General features: G+C 47.2%; 2 protein-coding genes across 5 annotated transcripts; both read left to right on the forward strand.

The window, feature by feature from the left end:
* Positions 1–23: 23 nt before the first annotated feature.
* Ptges3l (prostaglandin E synthase 3 like) lies at positions 24–7,975 on the forward strand. Of its 4 annotated transcripts, none has more exons than XM_037201536.1 (8): positions 24–159; positions 417–499; positions 660–814; positions 900–966; positions 1,076–1,174; positions 5,529–5,618; positions 7,377–7,430; positions 7,737–7,974. In XM_037201536.1, exons 3-8 carry the CDS (start codon positions 747–749, stop codon positions 7,770–7,772), a joined length of 414 nt encoding a protein of 137 aa, XP_037057431.1. In that variant the 5' UTR covers positions 24–159; positions 417–499; positions 660–746; the 3' UTR covers positions 7,773–7,974. The 4 variants fall into 4 exon arrangements, with proteins under 4 accessions (XP_037057431.1, XP_028712653.1, XP_028712654.1 ...); XM_028856820.2 differs by having other exon boundaries at positions 701–814; XM_028856821.2 differs by having other exon boundaries at positions 417–495; positions 701–814.
* Positions 7,976–9,342: 1,367 nt separating this feature from the next.
* On the forward strand, positions 9,343–18,541 carry LOC114682794 (alanyl-tRNA editing protein Aarsd1). The gene is made up of 12 exons (XM_028856818.2): positions 9,343–9,454; positions 9,568–9,699; positions 11,403–11,562; positions 13,657–13,714; positions 14,586–14,742; positions 14,838–14,954; positions 15,096–15,226; positions 15,528–15,594; positions 15,696–15,787; positions 16,167–16,221; positions 17,000–17,094; positions 18,193–18,541. Exons 1-12 carry the CDS (start codon positions 9,416–9,418, stop codon positions 18,326–18,328), a joined length of 1,239 nt encoding a protein of 412 aa, XP_028712651.1. The 5' UTR covers positions 9,343–9,415; the 3' UTR covers positions 18,329–18,541.
* The last annotated feature ends 5,813 nt before the right edge of the window (positions 18,542–24,354 follow it).

A 24,354-nucleotide genomic window follows, 5' to 3' on the forward strand; every position in this document is an offset into this window, starting at 1 on the left:
ATTGTGAATTAGACTCTACGCGAGTACTTAGGGTTGGAGGGACAAAGGAACGAGGCCGAGGATAAGTAGTTTCCTGCTTAGAGGGTCTAGGGTAGCCCTTTGCCTGACTAAAGAGGGTGAATGTATTCCTGATCCGTGTATTTCTGGAGACCCCGAGAGGTAAAGAGATGCAGTAAACTCTCCCAGAGTCCCCCCGGAGTTCAGATCACTTTTGCTGTCTTGCCACCTTTTCCCTTCCTCTCAACCCTCACCCCTACCAAATAAGGAGAGGCAGCTGCTAGGCGCGCCCCTAGGATCTAAAGATAGAGGCCCTTGCCTGGGACTCCAAAAGGCACCGGGCAGCTGGAGCCACCATGGAACGGTGAGTTTCAGGCCGCCATCGCACACAGCCTACCCCCTTGCCCCTCTCCCTGCAGATCCCCTGCCCCACATCTTGTAGAAGCTGCTGATTCTGCCCAGATCCGTCGGAGCCCGGGACTCCAGGCCCCTGTGACTGTGGGTGAGAGGAGTGCTGTGAACTGAATGCACTTCCTAACTCCTTACTTCCCTTGTCTTTCCGGGTTCGTTCTCACCGCTTCCACCTGCTCCAACCACTCCCCTCCACCGGGTTCTGTGGCACTACATTGTCTCCTCCCTCCGCCTCTCCTTATTGCCTTCAGTCTTGCCCACTCCTACCAAGCCCCACCTCCACCCTCTTCAGGCAGCACGCCCGGACCCTGTGGTACGACAGACCCAAGTATGTTTACATGGAGTTTTGTGTCGAGGACAGTACCGACGTGAGTGTACTCCTTGAAGATGACCGCATTGTGTTCAGGTAGTGGCCTCCCCCCTGGAAGGGCCTGGTGTCTCCGGAACTGTCCCCTCACTCTTCCCGTGTCTCAGCTTTACTGTCTCTTCAGCTGCAGGAACGGCGACGGAGTGGAGCTGTACAACGAGATTGAGTTCTATGCCAAGGTGAACTCCAAGGTGAGGGCAGGGTAAGGATAGTCAGATCTGGACAGAAAGGCTGGCCAAGCCAGGAAACTGGAGGTTTATCCTAAAGCTCGGTCTCTAAGACAGGCTGTCTTTCTGTCAGGACTCCCAGGATAAGCGCTCTGGTCGCTCTATTACTTGCTTTGTGAGGAAATGGAAGGAGAAGGTGGCTTGGCCACGGCTCACCAAGGAGGATATCAAGGTGAGTGAGTGGGGAGGAGTCTGCTTCTTCTGTGCACTCTATCTGTGTGCTCTCTCTGAGTACCCAGGCACCAGAGTTATATCTGGATTTGGGTTTGCCTTCCTTCAAGTCAGTATTCAGTGAGTTACCTGGGTCCTGCATATTTGATCTCCCAAATATTCTGAGATTTATGTATTTCCTCCCAGTCTAGACTGCATCCATCAGGGGTCAGGGGTCACTGGGGGAAGTGGGTTTTTTTGTTTTGTTTTGTTTTGTTTTTTGGTCTCTTTGTGTTTGTTTTTGAGACAGGCTCTTTCTATGTAGCTCAGGCTGGTCTTGAACTTGCCATCCTTCTGTCTCAGCATTCTGAATGTTGACTTTACAGGTATGGGCTTCTGTGCCTGACTTCGTTGGTAGTTTGTTGCATATTTTCTGTCCCATCTCTTATCCCCCCTTTCTCTTGTTCCCAGTGTGGTCTGTTAAACAGAAGTTGACTTTGTCACTCTCACACTTGAGACTCCGAAAAGAACTTCTGTTCTAAAAGCTGAAAGTTGGCCACCTGCTGGCTGAATCTGGCTTTTACATTTATTTCAGTAGTTTCTTCACAGTTAAAAAAATTATTTGGGCTGGAGAGATGGCTCAGAGGTTAAGAGCACTGACTGCTCCAGAGTCTGATTCAATCCAGCAACATATGTGACAAACATCTAATAATTGCATCTTCTGCATACATGCAAAGAACACTGTCAAATAAAAAATAAAAAAAAAAAAAAAAAAAAAAAAAAAAAAAAAAAAAAAAAAAAAAAATTATTTTGAGCCTGTCAGTGATAATGCGCACCTTTAATCCCAGCACTTGGGAGGCAGAGGCAGGTGGATCTCTGTGAGTTCAAGGCCAGCCTGGTCTACAGAGTGAGTTCCAGGACAGGCTCCAAAACTACACAGAGAAACCCGGTCTCAAAAAGCAACGACAAAAATATTTGAGGGTCTGGATAGGTAGCTTAGTGGTTAAAAGCATTGGTTGCTCTTGCAGAGAACCTGAGTTCAATGTTTAGCTCCAACACGGTGGCTCACAACCATGTATTACTCCATTTCCAGGGGAGCCAACACCTCCTTCTGACTTCCATGAGCATGTAATATACATACACACATGCAGACAAAACATTCATACACATAAAATAAAACAAATAAATCTTAAAAAATATTTTGATTGGCCATTGACATTCACAATTTTTTATCTTTTTGCTGATATTAAAAAAGATGTAGATCAGCGGCGGGGGCGCACGCTTATCCAGCACTCGGAGCAGAGCAGGCGGATCTCTGTGAGTTCGAGCAGCTGGTCTCCAAAGCGAGTTCCAGAAAGCGAAAGCTACACAGAGAAACCTGTCTCGAAAAACAAAAAAAAAAAAAAAAAAGATGCAGATCATGGGGGCCAGTGAGATGGTTCAGCAGATATAGGTGCTTGCTACCAAGCCTGATGACTTGATGATCTGAATTTGAGGCCCAGTTCCCACATGGCAGAAGGAGAGAACCAACCCCTAAAAGTGTGACATTCATTCATGTGTAGTGACATGCCCCCTTCACATAAATAAATACATAAATGTGATTTTTTTAAGAATTTGTTTATTTTGTGTGTATGGGTGTTCTGCCTGCATGTACTGTAGCCTGTTTGGATCTCCTGAAACTAGATGTGACCCACCACGTGGGGGCTGGGAATTGAACCCTGGTCCTCTGAAAGAATAGACAATGCTCTTAACCACAGAACCATCTCTCTAATCCCCGTAAATGTGATTTTAACACTTTGTTTTTTTTTTTTTCGAGACAGAGTTTCTCTGTGTTGCTTTGCGCCTTTCCTGGAACTCACTCTGTAGCCCAGGCTGGCCTGGAACTCACAAGAGTGCCTGCCCCTGCCTCCCAGTGCTGGGATTAAAGGCGTACGCCACCACTGCCTGGCATGATTTTAATATTTTTATTATAAATTATGGGACTGGAGAGATGGCTCAGTTTTTAATTTACTCCTCCAGAGGACCCAGGGTTCAATTTCCAGCTCATGGTAGCTCAAAATAGAATTGCTTGTACCTCCAGTTCCAGAAGTTTCAATGCCCTCTTCTGGCCTCCATGGGCACCAGGCAGGAACTCAGGCACAGACATAGGGGCAAACAAAATATAGCCAGGTGTGGTGGCACAAACCTTTAATCCCTATATGAGGAAGAGGCGGAGGCAGGTGGATCTCTGTGAGTTCAAGGTCATCCTGGTTTACAAAGCAGTTCTAGGCCTAGAACACAAACCAACATATACAAAAACAAAAAAAAATCCTGTTGTAGAATATTAAAGATGTGTTACATTTGTTTATACTGTGGAATATTTGTTTAATGATGCAAAGATGTGTTGCCTTTTTATGTTATATTTGTTTAACTCTGTGAAGCTGTGTTACTTTGCCTGCCTAAAACTGTGGTCTAATAAAGAGCTGAACAGCCAATAGCAAGGCAGGAAAAAGAATAGGTGGGACTGGCACACAGAATAAATAGAAGGAGAAGAACGTGAAGAGGAGGATGCCAAGGGTGAGCCACACAGCCAGACGTGGAATAAGAAGGAAAGAAAAGATATATAGAAATAGAGAAAGGTAAAAGCCCAGAGGCAAAAGGTAGATGGGATAATTTTTTTTTTTAAAGATTTATTTATTTATTTTGTATACAGCATGTATGACTACAGGTCAGAAGAGAGCACCAGATCTCATTACAGATGGTTGTGAGCCACCATGTGTTGCTGAATTGAACTCAGACCTCTGAAGAGCAGTCAGTGCTCTTAACCTCTGAGCCATCTCTCCAGCCCTAGATGGGATAATTTTTTTTTAAAGATTTACTTATTTATTATGTATACAGAGGAGGGCGCCAGATCTCATTACAGATAGATGGTTGTGAGCCACCACGTGGTTGCTGGGAATTGAACTCAGGACCTCTGGAAGAGCAGTCGGTGCTCTTTACCTTTGAGCCATCTCTCCAGCCCATAGATGGGATAATTTAAGTTAAGAAAAGCTGGCTAAAAGCCGGGCAGTAGTGGCGCATGCCTTTAATTCCAGCACTTGGGAGGCAGAGGCAGGTGGATCTCTGTGAGTTCAAGGCCAGCCTGGTCTACAAGGTGAGTTCCAGGAAAGGCGCAAAGCTATGCTAAAGTCAGGCATTCAAAAGTAAGAATAAGTCTCTGTGTATTTATTTAGGAGCTGGGTGGTGGGCCCCCAAAGGTCAAAGAGAAAAAAACCCTACACCTCCCCAAGAAAAAAATCTTTAAAATGAATATGTATGAATATTAAATTTTCTTTTGAGACAGGGTCCCATGTAGCTTAGACTAAACTTTATCTTGCTATATACCCAAGGATGACCTTGAACCCCTGGTTCTCTAGGCGTCACCTGAAAAATGCTGGCATGATAGGTTGTAGCATTACACCTGGCTTTAAATGTGAGCACTTTGGCATATGGTTCTCACCATTTATAGTCAGATTTTTTCTTTGGGCCATCAGCTCACAAATAACGACACAGAGACTTATTATTAATTATGAAAGCTCGACCTTAGCTTGGGCTTGTCCCACCTGCTCTTATAACTTAAACTAACCCATTTATTTTAATCTATCTTCTGGCTCGTTACCTCATCTGTCTGTACCTGCCCATGCTGCTTCCTCTGCAGCTGGCTGGTGACTCAGCTTTCTTCTTCCCCGAGTTCTCTCTCTGCCCGGAAGGAAGTCCCACCCATACCTCCTGCCCAGCTATTGGCCATTCAGCTTTTTAGTATACCAGTCACAGCAACACATTTTCACACAGTATACAAATGAAGGGTTCACAACACGCATTTACCAGGCGGACACTTCTGCCTAGCCAATTCCGGTCAGGATAGTGGTGGCGCGCACCGGTAGGATTTGCTGAAGGAGGCAGAGGCAGGAGGATCTTGAGTTCGAGGCCAGCCTGGAAATGGCTATCCTGACCGGAATTGGCTAGGCGGAAGTGTCCGCCTGGTAAATGCGTGTTGTGAACCCTTCACAAATGTCCCACAACAAAGGGGTGCCTCTGACTCTGGGGAATGCAGCTTGTCTGTCTTGCGTGGTTGCATGCTAGGATGCTTTGAGTTCCCTGTCCATCAGTCCTTGAAGGATAGAACTCTGTGCTTTTTCAGACCTTGCTGTTCTTGGCATTATGTTTGGCACTGAGTAGATTCAGGTGAACATTTGTGGATGCAGCTTGGAGGGTGGGTTGGCCAATGGGGTGCATGTGGGAACACTAGCACGCAGACCTTTCCCTCTGAGGCCTCCGACTGTGCACACGCCCCCACTCTTCCCATGTTCCCTTGCTTCTGTCCTTCCTGCCTGTAACATCCGTGCTTCCTCCTGCAGCCGGTGTGGCTCTCTGTGGACTTTGACAACTGGAGAGACTGGGAAGGCGATGACGAGGTGGAACTGGCTCAGGTGGAGCATTATGCAGAGGTATGAGACACAGCACCCTGCTGCCCATCCCAGTCTTTCACATTCGGCCAGGCACGGGTATTGAACTCCCCAAGCAGGCCGCTCACTGGTACTGATATGCAGTATATTTTATTCATTGTTTATTTAGCAGAAATGAGAGAAATTAGTATTAGTGAAATTAGTATTAGTGAAATTTAAAAGAGAAGAATTAAATATTTATCATTTTATTTGTTTATATTTGAGACAGGGTCTTAACTTTGTAGCTCTGGGTGTTTTGGAATTTGTTATATAGACCAGGCTGGCTTGAAATTCACAGATATCCACTTGCCTCTGCCTCCCTAGTACTGGGATTAAAGGTGTGTTCCACTATGCCCAATGTTATTTTTATTTTTGTGTGTGCATGTGTGTTGGATCCCTTGGAGCTGGAGTTACAGGAGGTTATGAATCGTCTGACATGGGTGTTGGGAACAAAATTTGAATCCTCTGAAAGAGAAGCAGGTACTCTTAGCTGCTGAGCCATCTTTTTTAAAAAAAAAGACTTAATACATTTTACTTATTTTTTGTGAGGGCCAGATGCACACGTGTCACAGAAGCCATATGGAGATCAGAATACAACTTGTGCGGGGAGTCTGTATTCTATTTCTAACATGTAGGTCCCAGGGATTGAACTCATGAATGAAGCTTGGCAGCAGGTGCCTATTCAAACTGAGCCATCTTGCCAGCCCATATTAGAAGACTTTCACACAGCTTAAGTTACTGTTTGCAGAGTAGTGCCTGTGTTCTGTAAAAACGTTTTCTGTTGTGAGCCTCGCCTTTAAGAGCTGAGCCATCTCTACAGCCCCAATTCTGTTAAAATGTAACAAAAGCTCTTCCCATCAATCTTTTTTTTTTTTTTTTTTTTTTTTTTTTTTGAGACAGGGTTTCTGTATGTAACAGTCTTGGCTGTCCTGAAACTCGCTCTGTAGACCAGGCTGGCCTTGAACTCACAGAGATACACCTGTGTCTGCCTCCCTAGTGCTGGGATTAAAGGTGTTAGATACTACCACCCAGCAGGGTCTCCTAATGTAGCTGAAGCTGATCATGAACTTTTGATCCTCCTGCCTCAGCCTGTGAGTGCTAGGATTATAGGCCTGTGATTCCACACCCACTTTAAACTAGATTTATTTATTTATTATTTATGTTGTTTTGTTTTTTCAAGACAGGGTTTCTCTGTGTTGTTTTGGTGCCTGTCCTGGATCTTGCTCTGTAGACCAGGCTGGTCTCGAACTCACAGAGATATGCTTGGCTCTGCCTCCCGAGGGCTAGAATCAAGGTTGTGCACCACCACTGCCCTTGGCCCAACTAGATTTTTTTTTTAAAGTTATTTTTATCTTGGTTAGTTTGGTGTTTTGATTTTTAATTTATCATGTGTATGTATGTGTGTTTGAGTGAGTTTATGTGTCCCATGGGAATGCAGGTGCCCCAGGAGATCAGAGAATAGTAACTGTCTGCTGTGGGTGCTGGGAACTGAACTTGGTTTCACTGCAAGAGCAGTAAGTGCTCTTGACCTCTGAGCCATCTCTCCAGTCTCTCTAAATTAACTTTTAAGAAAGGGAATCATCTCAAAAAAAAAAAAAAAAGAAGAAGAAGAAGAAGAAGAAGAAAGAGGAGGAGGAGAATATCAATTGACTTCTCTCCAATCAATGGCTGGGTCAGGGACCATTCTCCTGTCTCTCCTCACATTCAGATTTCTCCTCCCTCACCCCTCATCTCTTGTGACTGTTTCTATCTTCCCATTAGCTTTTGAACAAGGTCAGCACTAAGAGACCTCCCCCTGCCATGGATGATCTGGATGTAAGTAACACCTTCCCTAGATCTTTCAGTTTCCTTTTAGCCTTTAAAAATAACACATTGGAGCTGGAGCTGGGTACAGCTCAGTGGAAGAGTATTTTTCCCACCATGCATGAGGCCTACCCTCCTTAAAGGCATAGAAGACAAAACGTAAACATGTAAGAATGTGTATTCCAGTCTCCAGCACACAGTAGTTAACCGAGTGGGTGTGGGGGGCTGGAGGGTTGGAGGATAGGGGGGTTGTGGGGTTTGAGCAACATCATTGATGGTCACCATGGAAACAACAGGTGCTTTCTCTTCTCTTTTCAGGATGATTCTGACAGTGCAGACGTAACAACTGATTAGCCTTCTGTGACAGAAGAGCTGGAGAAGAGGCTGTCTATCATTCTGTCGTGCTGAAAGCATGATGGGCCATCACCAACTATTTTGTTATGCATCAAGATCCACTGAGACCTCTGAACTTTTCCAGAAGCGCTTTTCTTTTTCTTTTTCTTTTTTTTTTTTTTTTTTTAAGATTTATTTATTTATTATGTATACAGTGTTCTGTCTGCATATACACCTGCATGTCAGAAGAGGGCACCAGATCTCATTACAGATGGTTGTGAGCCACCATGTGGTTGCTGGGAATTGAACTCATGACCTCTGCAAGAACAGCCAGTGAGTGCTCTTAACCTCCGAGCCATCTATCCAGCCCCTCTTTTTTCTTTTTGTTTTTCAAGACAGGATCTCACTATGTAGCCCCTGGATGTCCTGGAACTCACTCTGTAGACCAGCCTGGCCTCAAACTCACAGAGATCCTCCTTGCTTCTGTCTCCCAAGTGCTGGGATTAAAGGCGTGTGCCACCACCGCCTGCCTCAGAAGCTCTTTCTTAAGGGTCCCTCTTCAGCCTAGATCTTCCTCTTAGTCTCACCAGTGTGGTCCTTCATCAGCTAGGAGGGATGGAGGGGCTGGCTGCTGGGGCTTCTGACTTCCCTCTGATTTGACTTAGAATCTGTGTTTGGGATGCTGTTTTTTTTTTTTTTTTGGACACATGTTTATATGTGGTAAAGCAAAGACCAAAGAAGAAAGAGATTACAATAAATCCTAGGAGGGATGCTGTCTCCTTCCTTCTTATGCGTTCCCTCCCTGTGGAAAGCTGCTTTCTCCAGAGATTCTGGCCCCCTTTGCAGTGGGAAGCTATTGCTGGACAGGCTTGTATTCAAGCCAGGGGATTTCATCTCACTCAGATAGACCCTTAGCTTCCTGTATATCTCCGTGGTTAAGAGTGTGTAGTGTATTTTTCAGAGGACAGGAGTTTGGTTCTCAGCACCCATATCAGGTGGGGCACAGCGACCTGTAATTTGGTACACATACACATAAATAAAAATAAAATAACTTTAAAATCCAAATTATCATAAATCATAGGTTCCTGAGGTTTGTGGGTTAAACTTCTTCCCTATAGTTAAAAAGTTACATGATGAAATACTATGGATGTTTGTTTGTTTATTTATTTGATGTGCATTGGTGTCGGGTTCCCTGGAACTAGAATTACAGACAGCTGTGAGCTGTCATGTGGGTGCTGGGAATTGAACCCCGGGTCGTCTGAAAGAGCATTCAATGCTCTTAACCACTGAGCCATCCCTCCAGCCCCTGGATGTTGGTTTTAAATAAAATATTAACATATAATGCCTTGTCTATTTCTGTCCAGCCCCTCTTTATTTCCAACTCCATGCACCGGGCCTCTGCAGTCCAAATTACACGGCCCTAGCTGAGGAACGTCTCAGGTCGAGTTGTGAATTTTGTTTCGTAGTCTTTCAGTCTTAAAACGGTAACAAAACAACACAGAACACCTGCAATTAGCAGTTTCAGAAAATTTGTTCAATTCACACCTCTTCCTTTACGCGTTTACGTTCGCGCAGGAACGCTTAAGAAACTTTGTCCCAGTTCGGTTTCCGTCCCCCGCCCGGCTTTCCTGCGCGCGCCGGTCTCCGGGGCCTAGGAGACCGCGATGGCGTTCCTGTGTCAGCGCGACAGCTATGCGCGGGAGGTGCGGCCTGGCGGGAGAGGGTCCTGGGACCTAGGGTGCCGCCCGGAGGGAGGGCGAGGGCAGGCTCCACTCTCGGCGGGAGAGGGCTCACACTCGCCTCCCCCTCTGCCCAGTTCACCACCACCGTGGTCTCCTGCAGCCCCGCCGAGTTGCAGACGGACGCGAGCGGCGGCAAGAAAGAGGTGCTGAGCGGTTTCCAAGTGGTCCTGGAAGACACGCTGCTTTTCCCCGAGGGCGGGGGCCAGGTACCCGGAGCAGCCTCAGCCCCACTCCCCTCCCAGGGACCCCCACGTCCCCATTCGCTCCTGCAGCAAACGCGCCCGCCCTTTCGTAGCCTCAATAAACCAGACGGTTAGATCATTGCATTATTCATTCAGCAAATGCTTATGTAGTTATGACACGTGCGATGTGTCCTAGTCCAGACGCTGGAGATAAAGGGTGAGCAAGACAGTGCCTCCAAGTACTGTACTAAGTACTATTGCAGACAGCCCTGTATGTCAGGTATAAATAATAATAATGTCACTAGAAAGAAAGCTGGGTGAAGGGAAAGAGAGTGGTGGGGTGCTCTCCTCCGTGGAGATCATTCTAGACTGCTCAGTACAGATGTCTGTGGACAGAAGGGGTGAGCCACTGCAGCTGTGTAGTGGTTCTGGGGCAAGAGAAAGATTTTAGGCAGAGTACTGTGCAAAGGCCCTGAGATGGGAATTAACACCCAGTGCCTTACAGGGACTGAGAAAGCTGCCTCCTCAGGGAGCTCAGAAGAGGGGGATGGCCTGGAGAGCCTGACTCCAGTGAACAAAAAGAAGAGAATAACACCATAAGTGGGCATTGTGAGAGAGGTTTCACCAGCCGGGTGGATAGCTTAAGCAGGGGAAGTGAAGCCTGACAGAATCATCTGAATCTGACTGTAAATAAAACATAATGCACTGGTGCTTGAGCTTGTGGTACATGTTGAGGACAAGCTTTGAACAGGTGATTGAGGCTAGTTCAGAGGGCCTTGGAGGGTGTATCAAGGTACACGGACTCCATTCAGAAAGCCAGTGAGCAGTGGAGGATCTGAGGCAAAGAAGCGGTTCAAGAGGATTCAGTAGAGGGGTGAGGGGAAAGCCTTCGTTAATCAGTTCCTTATTTTCCCACATGGAGGCATCCTGAGCTGCTAGAGAGAAACCCTTGGCCCTCAAGTGTCTGTAGAGCGTCTCTTCTTTTATTTTTAAAACTACATTTATTCATTTTATTTTTATTTGTGTGTGTGAGAGAGTGAGAGAGTGAGTGTGTGTGTGTGTGTGTGAGAGAGAGAGAGAGAGAGAGAGAGAACTTGTGGAAGTTGGTTTGCTCCTCCTACCCAGGTGCCAGGGATCGGACTCAGGTGTTCAGGTTTGGTAGCATCTTATCAGCCCTGCAACCTTCATGTTACACACTCCTTCAGTTTTCCCTGGTTCCCCAAAACTATTAGGTCCCTTTAGATTTAGTGTCTGGGGGCCTGATTCCCACTGCGTTATTTGCTTAGCACAGTGCCTTGTAAGCCGCTGGCACATGCTACTTTTCTAAATGATGAATGTTGTTGTATCTAATTCTGGTGTCAGTGCTGAGGAACGAGGGGTTAAAGGCAGGACCACTCAGGCACTTTAGAGACTATTTAAGATAATCTAAGGTGACAACAAGTAGGATTAAGGCTCTTTGGGTTTTACTAAAATCTTCACAGCAGTGCTTGCTTCTTTTTGTTTTAGTTCTGCTATTCTGCCCTAAAGAACAACATATACAGGTGTTTAAAAAGAGGGCAGGAAATCCTGTCATAGAACAAAGTGGGTCTGCCTCTCTTGACACTGTCTCCTCTTCCTCTAGGAAACTCAGGATCTGGGTCCGTCTCTCTGAGAGCTTCCCCTTAGAGTGTCGTTGAATCTTGGTAGGGTGAGACCTGCCCTGGTGTTGATTACTTTTTTCCCCCCAGCCTGATGACCGTGGTACCATCAACGACATCTCTGTGCTGAGAGTAACCCGTCGTGGGGCTCAGGCCGATCATTTCACACAGACACCTCTGTCCCCTGGGAGCCAGGTCCAGGTCCGGGTGGACTGGGAGCGGAGGTTTGACCACATGCAGCAGCATTCAGGTAAGGGCCACAGGATGGGGAGATATGGGGAGATGAACTGTGAATAGTAGTGTCATAATGACGGAAGTGGAGTTTCGATCCTCCAGGAATTAGCCTTTTAAGGGATGGATATTCTTAGAGTCAGCTTTGACTCAGGTAGTATATGACAGGTGTTGTGAAAATAACATGAATATTAAAGTTCTAGAAGAACTATTGGCCTTTTTGTCTCTTTTTTTGGTGTGTGGGGTGGGTTGAGACAGGATTTTTCTGTGTAACAGTTCTGGCTGTCCTGGAACTTGTTTGTAGACCAGGCTGGTCGAACTCACAGAGATCCATGTGCCTCTGCCTCCTGAGTGCTGGGATTATAGGTGTTTGCCATCACTGTCCGGCTTTTTCTCTGTTTTAAAAATCCTTTTTCTTTATTTATCAGGGGAAGGGGGTATGCACACGTCACATTATGCCTGTGGAGGTCAGAGGACAGCTTGTGGGAGTCAGTTTTTTGACCTCAGGTTATTAGGCAATACCTTACTTATTGAGCCATCTCGCCAGCCCTTTCTCATTTTTTTCTGGGGACAAGGTTTTCCTCCGTAGCCTTGGTTAGCCTGAAACTCATTATGTAGATCAGGCTGACCTCCTGCCTCCTACAGGCCTGAGCCACTGTGCCCACTCAGTTACTGCTGGTTGGGAATGTTCCCACGTGTCTCCATCTGGATGTCTTGTAGGTTTTCAAATTCATGATGTCCCAAAATGAAAGGGGAAGGCCATCATCTTCTACTTGGGCTTACATTAATATACTGTTGGTCATCAACATATCCTCAGTCATTCACATCATGCCAGATGCCTCTTTGCAGATAATGGGTCAGTCACTAAGTGTTTTGATTTCTCCTCAATAATCTTTCTACTTCCGTTCACCGCAGTCTTCCTAGTCCCAGCCCTCGCCATCTTCCCTGGGACCCTCTGGCTGATTTCCTCACATCCGGTCTTGCCCCTTGCCCCTCTGTGCCTGTACAACAGCCCAGACAGCCTTCCTTCCCTCACAGTAAGGATTAAATCCGAGCCTCATGCCATAGAGCAGTCTTTTATTTTCTTGCAGTGCTGAAGATTGAACCCAGGACCCTGCGTGTGCTCGTCACACCCTCTGTCACAGAGCTCTGTCCCGAGCCTCAGAGCAAACTTTTAAAAATAGAAACTCAGGGGCTGGAGAGATAGCTCAGAGGTTAAGAGCACTGACTGCTCTTCAGAGTCTATTAATTAGCACTAATGGTACAACATCTGTAATAAGATCTGCGCCCTCTGCTGCAGTCATACATGCTGTACACATAATAAATAAATCTTTAAAAAAAAAAAAAAAGAAACTCAGATCGTCTCACTCCCTTGCTCTTAAAAATCTTCCTGTAGTCCTGTATGGGAAGCCATTCTCCTCACCAAGGTCTCCAGCCCTGGTGGGACTGTTCCTGCATGGGCTCCAGCCTCGCTGGGACCTCTCCACAGCTTGCTGCCTGCACCCCCATCGCACCCCTTTTTTGAACACGTTGCTGGCACAGATCATTCTTTCCTCCTCAAGGCTTTGACTCTTGGTTCCTTAGGTCTTCCTGGTTAATTCTTCTTCTTCCTTTTCCTACTGTCTTCTACCCTCTCATCAGTCAGGAGTGCAGTTGCATCTCTGACCTGGAGCCCTGTGCCCTGCCTGTGGTAGGTGTTCAGTAGACATTGTCAAGTGAGTGGACGACACACACCAGAACTCCAGCTCACATCCCGCCTCGGCGGAGCTGCTTTGCCTTGGCCAGTCATTGTGAAATAGCATTGTAAAGCTGCTGGGAGAATTCTCATGGTGGTCTCTCTCTCTCTCCTCTCCTCTCCCCTCTTCTCCTTTTCAGAGAGAGAAGGGGAGAGAAGAGGGAGGGAGAAATTCAGAGACATTGACTTAGGGCCTTACACTTGCTAGGCAAGCACTCTGCCACTGAGCTAGACCTCCCCCCCCCAGCCCCTGTGGTGATTTTCAGTAAAGTATCTAAAATGCCTGGCAGCCCTTCAGTGAGAATTTCTGAGATTATGCTGTCGTGGGGACGTGTGACTGGGCTTTTCAATTTGCTTCTGTCTCTTGCTCTTGCTCAGGGCAACATCTCATCACAGCAGTAGCTGACCATCTCTTTGGGCTGAAGACGACATCATGGTGAGTAGCGGGCACACATAGGATGTGATAGGTCCTGGTGGCTCCCTGACTCCCACCTCTGTTCCCAGTGATGCATTAGGATAGGAAAATAAAAGGGCAGTGTTCAGAGTTGCTTATCTTTTCTTCTTGAAGACTGGGTCATGGGAAGACCTTGTGTTTCTTAGGAACAACTTAAGAGCAGGGACATGTGCCTTGGCCTGGTAAAGAACATATACTTCAGAGGCTAGAGCTAAATGTATGGTCCTGCCACTGTAAGACTTTGGTCATGCTTCTTACTGTGCTTCATTTGTAAACTGGGAATGGCAGTCCCTACCTATGAGATATTTTGGTGTGGATTCAATAAAAAAAAAAATATTTTCTTTAAAGATTTATTTATTTATTATGTATACAGCATGTATGACTGCAGGCCAGAAGAGGGCACCAGATCTCATTACAGATGGTTGTGAGCCACCATGTGGCTGCTGGGAATTGAACTCAGGACCTCTGGAAGAGCAGTCAGTGCTCTTAACCTCTGAGCCATCTCTCTAGCCCTCAATAAAAAAATATATATATATATATATATATATATATATATATATATATTATTTTTTTTTTTTTTTTAAGATAGAGTCTTTCTATATAGCCCCGGCTGGCTCTGTAGTTTGAGGCTGGCCTGGAATTCACAGCAGTCAGCTTCCTGAGTATGGTACTAGAGGCTTGGCCTCACCCCTGCTGTTAGGAACATGAACTCGTGTGCAGCGGAAGGCGATCTTAAGGTCCAGATCCCTGCTCCATCTCCCAGGCACTAGGATTACAGGCAAGCACCTCCAGGCTCAGTGTGAACATTCCTCACGCACTTTGAGCATCCGTGCCCTGCTGCTCTTTCTGGCAGGGAGCTGGGGAGACTCCGGAGTGTGATTGAGTTGGACAGCCCTTCTGTGACTGCTGAGCAGGTGGCTGCCATTGAACAAAGCGTCAATCAGAAAATCAGAGATCGGCTGCCTGTGAGTGTGCGAGAGTTGAGCCTGGATGACCCTGAGGTGGAGCAGGTGAGAAGAGAGCGAGGCACCCGCTTCCACAGAGTGGCTCTCCAAGGGCTCCTCATCAAATTTCAGACAGCCCCGTTCCCTCCCCTCTGTTCCAGGTGAGGGGCCGGGGTCTGCCAGATGATCATGCTGGGCCCATTCGAGTTGTTACCATCGAGGGTGTCGATTCCAACATGTGCTGTGGGACCCACGTGAGCAATCTCAGTGACCTGCAGGTAAGTGTGGAAGGCTGTGGTGTGTGTGAGCACAGGTTATTGGGGAGCAGGAGTAGGAGTGGTAGGGGGTCTGATCTCTCTCGCCTTCATGTCCTCAGACCCACTGTGGTGTGTGCGTGTTATGTTACCCCGTTTGTGCAGGTCATTAAGATTCTGGGCACGGAGAAAGGGAAGAAGAACAAAAGCAACCTGGTGTTTCTGGCTGGGAACCGGGTACTGAAGTGGATGGAGCGAAGTCATGGGAGTGAAAAAGCCCTGACCGCACTCCTCAAGTAAGCCCCACTCTTGCCCCTGCTCCCGAGGCCTGCACCCCCGGGCTTAGCATTCCACCCGCTAGGTGGACAGAATGGTTACTGCTCTGGAGGGTAAGGTGCCTTGAACAGGAGCTCAGACCTACACAGAATGCTTTATTCCTCGGTATCCTCTCTCCCAGTTGCTTACAGGACCCTTTGAATGTTCCCATCTTGAGGAAGGCACCCCAGCAAGGACGGTTCATTGATTTACACACACCCCCCCCCCAATTCTGGAAGCACCTGGGCAGTTGGCCAGTCTCCATTAACCGTTGTCTTGTAGGTGTGGCGCGGAGGATCACGTGGAAGCAGTGAAAAAGCTCCAGAATGCCACCAAGCTCCTGCAGAAGGTGATTCTGGGGGCGGTGGCGTGGACAGGGCCGACAGGAGGAGAGATAATGGTTCCCTCTGTTATCTTTTCCACCTGTCTGAGTTCTCACACCCCTTTCAGAACAACCTGAATCTCCTCAGAGACCTGGCTGTGCACACTGCTCACAGCCTCAGGAGCAGCCCGGACTGGGGAGGTGTGGTCACCCTACACAGGTGAGAAGTTGGGGGCTCAGCCTCTCCCAGGGGTGCAGTGCACAATGGGATGTGGGTTGCTAAGTGATGCTCCAGGCGGAGTAGAGCACAGGAGATGAGTTACTGGACTTGCTGGATTGGATATTAGCATCTTCACTGTAACTACACAGGCTCACTAGCTCCTCTACTGGCCGCTCTCACTGTCTAAAGGATCTCTAGCATCTTGGAGATCCTTTGTGTATAAACTGCTGAGGCTGAGGGCATCTTCTCTATGCTGAGGGGTCTGGGACTTTGTGTGATCAAATGGGAAACAATGAGATCATCAAGTGGAGGAGGCAGGCCTCCTTCGGTTCACAGCACCGTTTCATCCTGGGTCTTACATCTGTATCCTTTGTCATAGGAAAGAGGGCGATTCTGAGTTCATGAATATCATCGCCAACGAGATTGGGTCAGAGGTAAGAGGAACAAGAGAGTCCTCCACTCTGCAGAGGCCCTGGGAGGTCTGACTTGAGGGAGTTAGCTTAGCCAGAGTCCCTTTAGGTTAATGCACGAAGAGCTGAAAAAAATTTCATCCAGATTATTTTTCCTAGCATTAGCCACGGTCTAAGCTCTGTTGTTACAGAAGCTCAAAAGCCACCAAGATCTGTGTGCTGAGAGACCCCTTCGAGGCCTCTGCTTCAGGCCTCACTTGCCTTTCTTCATCCTTATTTTAAACCCTTTATGGAATACCTCCCTGGGGCTCAAGCCTCAGGTCTCTGTAATTCCGCTCTCTACACAGCACTGATTCTCAGTGAGCCATGTTCTACCCTGAGAGACATGTGTCTGTCAGCATTTATAATTCAGAGTGATAAATGCTGGAGGCAGAACCCATTACCTAAAGGGGACGAGAGGCTTCAGGGCCAGGCCACAAAGCCGCTCAGAGGTGTTCAGGTAGCCAAGGGGCAGAATGGCTGCAGCAGCCTGGCAGGTAGGGTGTCTGGTTCAGCACGGTAGGAAAGGATGGTGGCAGTGAGACCATGCAAGGTATCTTCCACTCAGCACAGTTGGCAGCCTCCTGCCTGCTCTTAGTGTTCAGCCTCCTGGCCTTTCTCATAAAGCTTGGTGGCCAGCATGCCACAGTGCAAGGCTGTGTCATCGTCATCAGCAACGTCTCTGCTTTGAGGGAGCGGCCTGTTCTTGACTCGACTCAGGGGAGCTGACCCCTGTGTGCTCATCTCCTGTCTTCCCTCCTAGGAGACCCTCCTATTCTTAACTGTGGGGGATGAGAAAGGTGCTGGGCTCTTCTTACTCGCAGGACCTGCAGAGGCTGTGGAGAGCCTGGGGCCCAGGTAATGTGATCCGGGCTCCTGTGCAGTGGGGAAGGAGTTGTGAACTTCTAACGGACTGGTGCAGCCCTGTTTCAGTTAGCAGGGCATCAGGTCAGCGGTCACCTTGGTTCACAGAGGCGTGTGAGGCAGGCTGTGCAGGTGCGGTCTGACACAGCATTCCTGGCTTGACGGATTAGGGATCCGTACATCGTGCACTGGAGGTCTCACGGTTAAAGTGAGAGAATAAGACTCAGACACGGAGAGTTTGTTTGCTTCTTTGTTTTAAAGAAAATCTGGTCCCTAGAGCTAGGTGTTATGTGACACCATTCCTGGGGACCTAGAAACCTCACCCCGGATTGGGATCCCACAACAGAAAGGACACCACCGAAGTCTCACTGTGTGGAACAATGGGTTTTACTGGGGCCACTTAGAGGAATATGGGTGAGGGGTCACTTTAGGAGCAGAAATGACTCAAAGACAGCTGTGTCACTGAAGCCCACCCCAGCGTGGGTGACAGCTCACAAAGCTGCCTGCCTCTGCCTCCTGAGTCCTGGGATTAAAGATGTGCGCCCCCATGCCAGGCTGCTTTTCTTCTTTGAAGTCACCTCCAGAGGTGTATGACTCCTGTTCTTTTGGGCATTGGGAGTTTTCAGTCATTATGGGTTCTCTGGAATATGTATGTGTTCCTTGGAAGTATCAGAGGAAAGCATAGCTATTTATAATGGGGGTTCCTAACAGGCGGCCACGTGTGGTCTGGAGTCTGGTTTGGCTTGTGCACTGTCCGTCCGTCCTTCCCTCCCTCCCTCCTTTCCTCTCTTTCTACTTCTTCTCCCCCCCCTCTTTCTTCTTTCTTTTTGGATGAGGTTTTACCCTGCAGCTTTGGCTAGTTTCAAACTTTTGATTCTTCTGTCTCCACCGCCCAAGCACGTATCAATACATCCAAATTTTTTATTTTTTTGATAGTCTCTGGAGCTGGCCTCAAACTTGCGTCAGTCTCCTGCGTCAGCCCTCTGATTCCTAGAAATCACCCGGTCTCCTTTCTTTGGGCCCTGGGGACTGACTGCCCTTGACTTTTGACTTTTCACAAACCATCTCCGTAACTATTTCTCCATTCTCTAGGGTGGCTGAAGTCTTGGAAGGCAAAGGCGCAGGGAAGAAAGGCCGCTTCCAGGGCAAGGCCACCAAGCTGAGCCGACGGGCCGAGGTGCAGGCACTTCTGCAGGACTATGCCAGCACACAGAGTGCCGAGGAGTGAGGCCGGGACACCAGGCCCCGAGACCACAGCAGTCCTTCAGACAGGAAAATGGCGGGACTCAGAATGATGGAGTCCTGTCATTTATGCTCATGTGCATAACTTGCACGGTGCATTCCGGTGTGCTTTTGTGATTAACACCTGTGTGAACAGTTTCTATCTTGACTCCTTTTAGGTATATCCCATGAGGGGACATTAAATTAATGAACCGACTGATCTAGGCTCTGCTGAAATCTTCTTGCTGGGATAGTTGCTACGGCTGCTACAAGACTTGCCCCAGGGCCTGGAGAGATGGCTCAGAGGTTAAGATCACTGGCTGTTCTTCCAGAGGTCCTGAGTTCAATTCCCAGCAACCACGTGGTGGCTCAGACTTGCCCCAGGCTTAGCCTCACCCAAATCTCCTTGCTTTATTTTGTCTTTTTTTTTTTTGTTTGTTTGTTTGTTTTGTTTTTTTGAGACAGGGTTTCTCTGTGTAGCTTTGCACCTTTCCTGGAACTCGCTTTGTAGACCAGGCTGTAGACCAGAGATCCGCCTGCCTCTGCCTCCCAATTGCTGGGATTAAAGGCGTGCGCCACCACCGCCGCCCGGCTCTTGTCTTTGTTTTTTGAGAAAGTCTTTCAGTGTCACCCAGGTTGGCCTCCTCACAATTCTAAGTGCTGAGATTATGGGCACAGGCTACCAGGTTTCAGGCCTGGGTTGTGTGTGTGTGTGTGCGGTCACAGTAATTGTCTTCAAAGTACCATCTACCTCTTAAGTTTTTTTTAAATTAATATTTATTATTGCAAGAGCATCTCTACTGGCCTGGAACTCAACAAGTAGGCTATGTTGGTCAGTGAGTCCTGAGGATCCCTCTGTCTGTACCTCTCCAGCACTGGGATTACTAGCATACACCACCATGCCTGCCTGACTTTTTTTTTTTTGAGACAGGGTTTCTGTGTAGCCTTGACTGCCCTGGAACTCACTGTGTAGACCAGGCTGGCCTCGAACTCACAGAGATGCCTACCATGCTCAGTCTAACCTGTCTAACTGGAGGCTCTGGGGATCAAGTCAAGTCCTCAAGCCTGTAGGGCAGCTGCTCTGTCAGCTGAACTATCTCCGGCCCTGCAGACCTTTGTATTTGTGTGTGTGTGTGTGTGTGTGTGTGTGTACACATCAGAAAACTTGGAGGAGTCTCTTGTTTTTCCCACTTTACTGTCTACTCCAGCCATCTGGCCCCATAGCTTCCTGGCGAGTCTCCTTTCTGCCTCCCATCTCCCCTAGGATTGTTGAGATTACAGATGCGGCTGCTGTGTCCTGCCTCTATACAATTTTTAAATGTGTTTACTTTGGGTGTGCATGCCAAGTGTGTGGAGGACAGAGAACAACTTGTGTGAATCAATTCTTTCCCCCGTGTTTGTTCTGGGGATTGAACTCAGGTCGACAGTCTTAGAGCCCAGTACCTTTCCCTGCTGGGCCATCTTGCCAACCCCACATCCAGCTTTATATGTGGGTTTCAGGATCTGAAATCAGATTATCAGGCTTACACAGCAGACGCTTTCACCATCTCTCCAGCTGCATGGACCTCTTACAAGGGTCCCATGAGTGCTCTGCCCCCATCACCTAATCATATCATCATCATCACGTAATCATCAGGACTGCAGCCCTGTACCATCACCGTGGAGCTAGGATGTGAATTTTCAGGGGACACAGCACTGAGGCCATAAAGGGTCTAATAAGACAGCGGTAGACTGGGCAGCCATCCTTGCTCAGCACCGCGTGGCCGGGCTCCCCTCACTTGGAGCATGAGTGGCCAGACGCTTTATTCAAACTCGGGCTCGCTTCCGAACAAGTCATAAACCCTCCTTGCTGGGCGGCTTTGGCCGTCTGGCTTACTACTGAGGTCCTGCCTGGCCTCCAGTTTCTTGACCTGAACTTGGGGACATCAGCACAGTGTCCTGAGAGAGAAGGAGCTTTTTTAAATAACTCAGGAAGAGGCATAAAGACTGGGGCAAATTACGTGAAAACAGTAATTAGTTGTGTAAAGCAGGATGAATAAGCAGTTTGAACTGCCAACATCACTCAAGCCTGGCAGTTCTTAATCCAATGTCTGAGGTCAAGAACCATGTGTGCTCAGAGAAGGGATGGACTGTCTGATAAGGTTCACCAGAAAGCACAACAGAATAGGTTTATTTGTTGGAGGAGAATTTTAGAGGGGCCTGAGGAGATGCTCAGCCGTTCAGAGTTCTTGCTGCTTTTCTGGCAGTCTGTAGTTTGGTTCCTAGCGTCTATATCGGGTAGCTCACAACCACCTGTAACTCAGCTCCAGGGGATCTGATGCCCTTTCTGGCCTCCTCAGACACTGCACACATGTGCCATACACACAAAAACAAACTTAAAAGAATTTATTAGGGGCTGGAGAGACGGCTCAGCAGTTAAGAGCACTGGCTGTTCTTCCAGAGGACCCAAGTTCGATTCCCAGCACCCACATGGCAGCTCATGTAGTTACCTGTAACCATAGTTCAAGGGGCTCTAACTCCCTTTTCTGGCCTTTTTGGTTACCAGACAGCATGTTATGCAAGACACACACATCCAGACAAAACACCCATACAAATAACATTTTAATAATTTAAAAGGGGGTGCAAATCTGTGGCTGTTATGTAGAACTGAATGGTATTGTAAAATAAAATAAAAGGAAAAAAATAAAATAAAAAATAAAAGGGGGTGCTGAAGAGATGGCTCAGAGGTTAAGAGCACTGCTTGCTCTTCCAAAGGTCCTGAGTTCAATTCCCAGCAACCACATGGTGGCTCACAGCCATCTGTAATGAGATCTGGTGCCCTCTTCTGGCCTGTGGGGATACGTACAGACAGAACAATGTATACATAATAAATAAATCTTTAAAAAACATAAATAAATAAAAAAATAAAAGGGGGTGCTGAAGAGATGGCTCAGTGGTTCAGAGCACTGGCTGCTCATCCAGAGGGTTCAATTCCCAGTACCCACACTGTGACTCTAGTTCCAGGGAATCTGACACCCTCATACAGATATACGTGCAGGCAAAACATTAATGCACATAAAATAAAATGGAAAAGGTATTATAAATGTCTACACATAGAGGTCATGCTTTCTGGGGCATAGCTATGGTGCACCCTTACAGCAGGATTTGTCTTCTTGGAGCGTAGGTCAGTGTGAAAAATGAAAGACAGTCAGTTCCCAGAACAGGAAGCAGACAGTCGTGTCAAAAATGTCCCTCAGCCTTACCTCACCCTTGGCCCTGGGTGGAACCCCATAAATCAGCCATGGGTTTTTTTTTTTGTTTTTTGTTTTTTGTTTTTTTTTTTCCTGAATGAGAACTTAAATAAACTCTGGGGCCCTGTCTGGCACTTACGGGAAAACAGACGGTTCAATATACTCTGATGAAAAACTCTTGGAGAAAGTGCCTGTTTTCTATTCCTGAATCTGAGTCAACTATGACTAAAGTGTCCTCAGCAGAGGGCAACCTCAGCAGTTGGGAGAGTGATGGAGGAGTTTCCTTTCTTCTAGGAAAAGGTTGCACTTTCTGTGGAGCTGGCTGGAAGCCTGGCTCCACATTCTGAGATGAGCAGGCTTTCCCTGACTGTCTGGGGCTGTGCTCGGAGCCAAAGAGGCTCTGATGGGGACATCCTCTTGTCTGCTGTAGCCTTTCCTAAGGTCCTGTATGCCCCTGAGGCCTATTGGTAAAATTCCCTGTGTTTCTTACAATGTCAGTCTCAGGCTGGGGGTGTACCTTCGAGGTAGAGTATCCCAAGCATGGGTGGGGTCCTGGGTCTCAAACGGAAAAAGAAACACATGGAGACCCCACCAACCTCAAATCTAAGTGAGGTAGATGTTGGTCAAAGCACAGTCAAAGGATAGAAATATCCAAAGCTGGTGTCTTGACACACGCCTGTAACTCCTACATTCTCCAGGGGGAAGCAGGAGGATTGCCTTGAGGTAGAGGCCGCCCTGGGCTATGTAAATAAGAAAAGGCGGGGTGGTCTGAGAAGAGGGCTCAGTCAGTACAGTATTTGCCACACACCTATATTAAAATCAGGAGGCAGAGACAGGAGGATCCCTAGAGTTCACTGGCCTACCTAAATCAGCAAGCTCCAGGTTCAGTGAGACACCCTGTCTCAAAAAGGAAGTTGATGGGGGCTGGAGAGATGGCTCAGAGGTTAAGAGCACTGGCTGCTTTTCTAGAGGTCCTGAGTTCAATCTCCAGCAACCACATGGTGGCTCCCAGCCATCTATAATAGCATCTGATACCATCTTCTGGAATGGAGGCATACATACAGAGCACTCATACATAAAAATATAAATGAATTAAATTAAAAAAAAGTTGGTGGAGAGCAATAGAGGAAGATGCCTGACATTAACCTTTTTCATCTTCCAATGTACATACACACACAGGGCACTAGAACACACACATGAATGGGTATATGCACCCACCCACCCCCCTTTTTTTTTTTTTTTTTTGAGTCAGGGTCTCTCTATGTAGTCTAGCTATCCCGGAATTTATTTAGACAAGCTGGCCTCAAATTCACAGTGTCTGCCTCCCAAGCCCTGGGATTAAAGATGTGAACCACCATGTTCAACAGTTATTTATTTATTTATTTTTAGGGAGGCAGAATAATGTAAGAGTTCTACAGTTGCTGGGCGGTAGTGGCGCACACCTTTAATCCCAGCACTTGGGAGGCAGAGGCAGGTAGATCTCTGTGAGTTCAAGGCCAACTACAGAGCTAGTTTCAGGACAGCCTACACAAAGAAACCCTGTCTTGAAAAAAACAACAACAACAAAACCAAAAAGATCTGGATTAAAAGTGGCTCTTCCAAGCACCCACATGGCAGCTGAGAACTGTCTGTAACTCTAGTTCCAGGTAATCCAACATCCTCACACAGACATACATGCAGGTCAAACACCAATGCACATAAAAATAAATGAATCTGAAAAAAGTTTTATATATATATATATATATATAGCTCTATAGTCACCAGCCAGTGGTGGCATGTGCCTTTAATCTCAACACTTGGGAGCATTGTGAGTTTGAGGCCAGCCTGGTCTACAGAATGAGTTCTAGGGTAGTCATTGCAGTTACACAGAGAAAAACCCTGTCTCGAGAAAAAAAAAAAAAAAAAAAAAAAAAAAAAAAGAGTTCCACAGTCCATCATGGTAACTATACTTAAAAACAATTACTGTTCTTTTTCCTTTATTTTCTCAGGGTGGGGTGGGGAGGTGCATTGGGGATCAATCCCAGATCTTCACACTTGCTGGGCACAGAGCCACACTCTCAACATTGGATTCTTGAGACTTGTAAAGAGACAGATTGTAAATGTTGTGACCTCAAAAATAATGTTGCAAGTCAGCTCACTGAGCCCTTCTAACGTGTTCACACACTTCCGAGTATCAAGTATGTGGTAAATACATGTAAATAAAATAAATAAAGCCAACCGGTGGTGGTGGTGCACACGTTTAATCCCAGCACTTGAGAGGCAGAGGTGGGTGATCTCTGTGAGTAGGTCAGCCTGGTCTGCAGAGCAAGTACTAGGACAGCCAGGGCTACACAGAGAAACCCTGTCTCCAAAGACCAAATAAACATAATAAAAATAAACAAGTAAAGTCACAGAGTTTCAGAAAGAAAGAACACTTCTGTGGTCAGAAAGGCTTCTTGTCCTTTCACAGCAAGGCAAATTACATTTTTGCGTTGCTGTTGACTTGTGTCTGTAATGACCGAGTCCAGAATTCATTCGCTTATTTCCTCAAGATGTTTCTTGAGAGCTGAGCATGTGCTAAGCTCTGAGCTCTCTGGGGACACAGCTGTAGACCCGTTCTTAAGGTGACTACAGCTGGGGAGAAGAAAGACCTATAGAAGAAGAAAGAGCCAGGTGGGTCTCTGTGAGTTCGAGGCCAGCCTGATCTACAGAGTGAGTTCCAGGACAGCCAGGACTGTTACACAGAGAAACCTTTCTGTTCCAGGGGATCCAATATCCTCTTCTTACCTCCATGGACCAGGTCACACACTCGGTACCCATACAT

This window comes from Peromyscus leucopus, chromosome 8b, assembly GCF_004664715.2.
Source record: "Peromyscus leucopus breed LL Stock chromosome 8b, UCI_PerLeu_2.1, whole genome shotgun sequence".
Taxonomy (NCBI): Eukaryota; Metazoa; Chordata; class Mammalia; order Rodentia; family Cricetidae; genus Peromyscus; species Peromyscus leucopus.

Bases quoted from the DNA above. Each gene is read 5' to 3' on its own strand.
- Ptges3l (XM_028856819.2), top strand. The intron at 1,175-5,528 runs GTGAGTGAGTGG...TTCCTCCTGCAG, and splicing joins TCACCAAGGAGGATATCAAG to CCGGTGTGGCTCTCTGTGGA. The intron at 7,431-7,736 runs GTAAGTAACACC...TTCTCTTTTCAG, and splicing joins CTGCCATGGATGATCTGGAT to GATGATTCTGACAGTGCAGA.
- LOC114682794 (XM_028856818.2), top strand. From the start codon at position 9,416: ATGGCGTTCCTGTGTCAGCGCGACAGCTATGCGCGGGAG. The intron at 14,743-14,837 runs GTGAGAAGAGAG...CCTCTGTTCCAG, and splicing joins ATGACCCTGAGGTGGAGCAG to GTGAGGGGCCGGGGTCTGCC. The intron at 15,227-15,527 runs GTAAGCCCCACT...GTTGTCTTGTAG, and splicing joins GCCCTGACCGCACTCCTCAA to GTGTGGCGCGGAGGATCACG.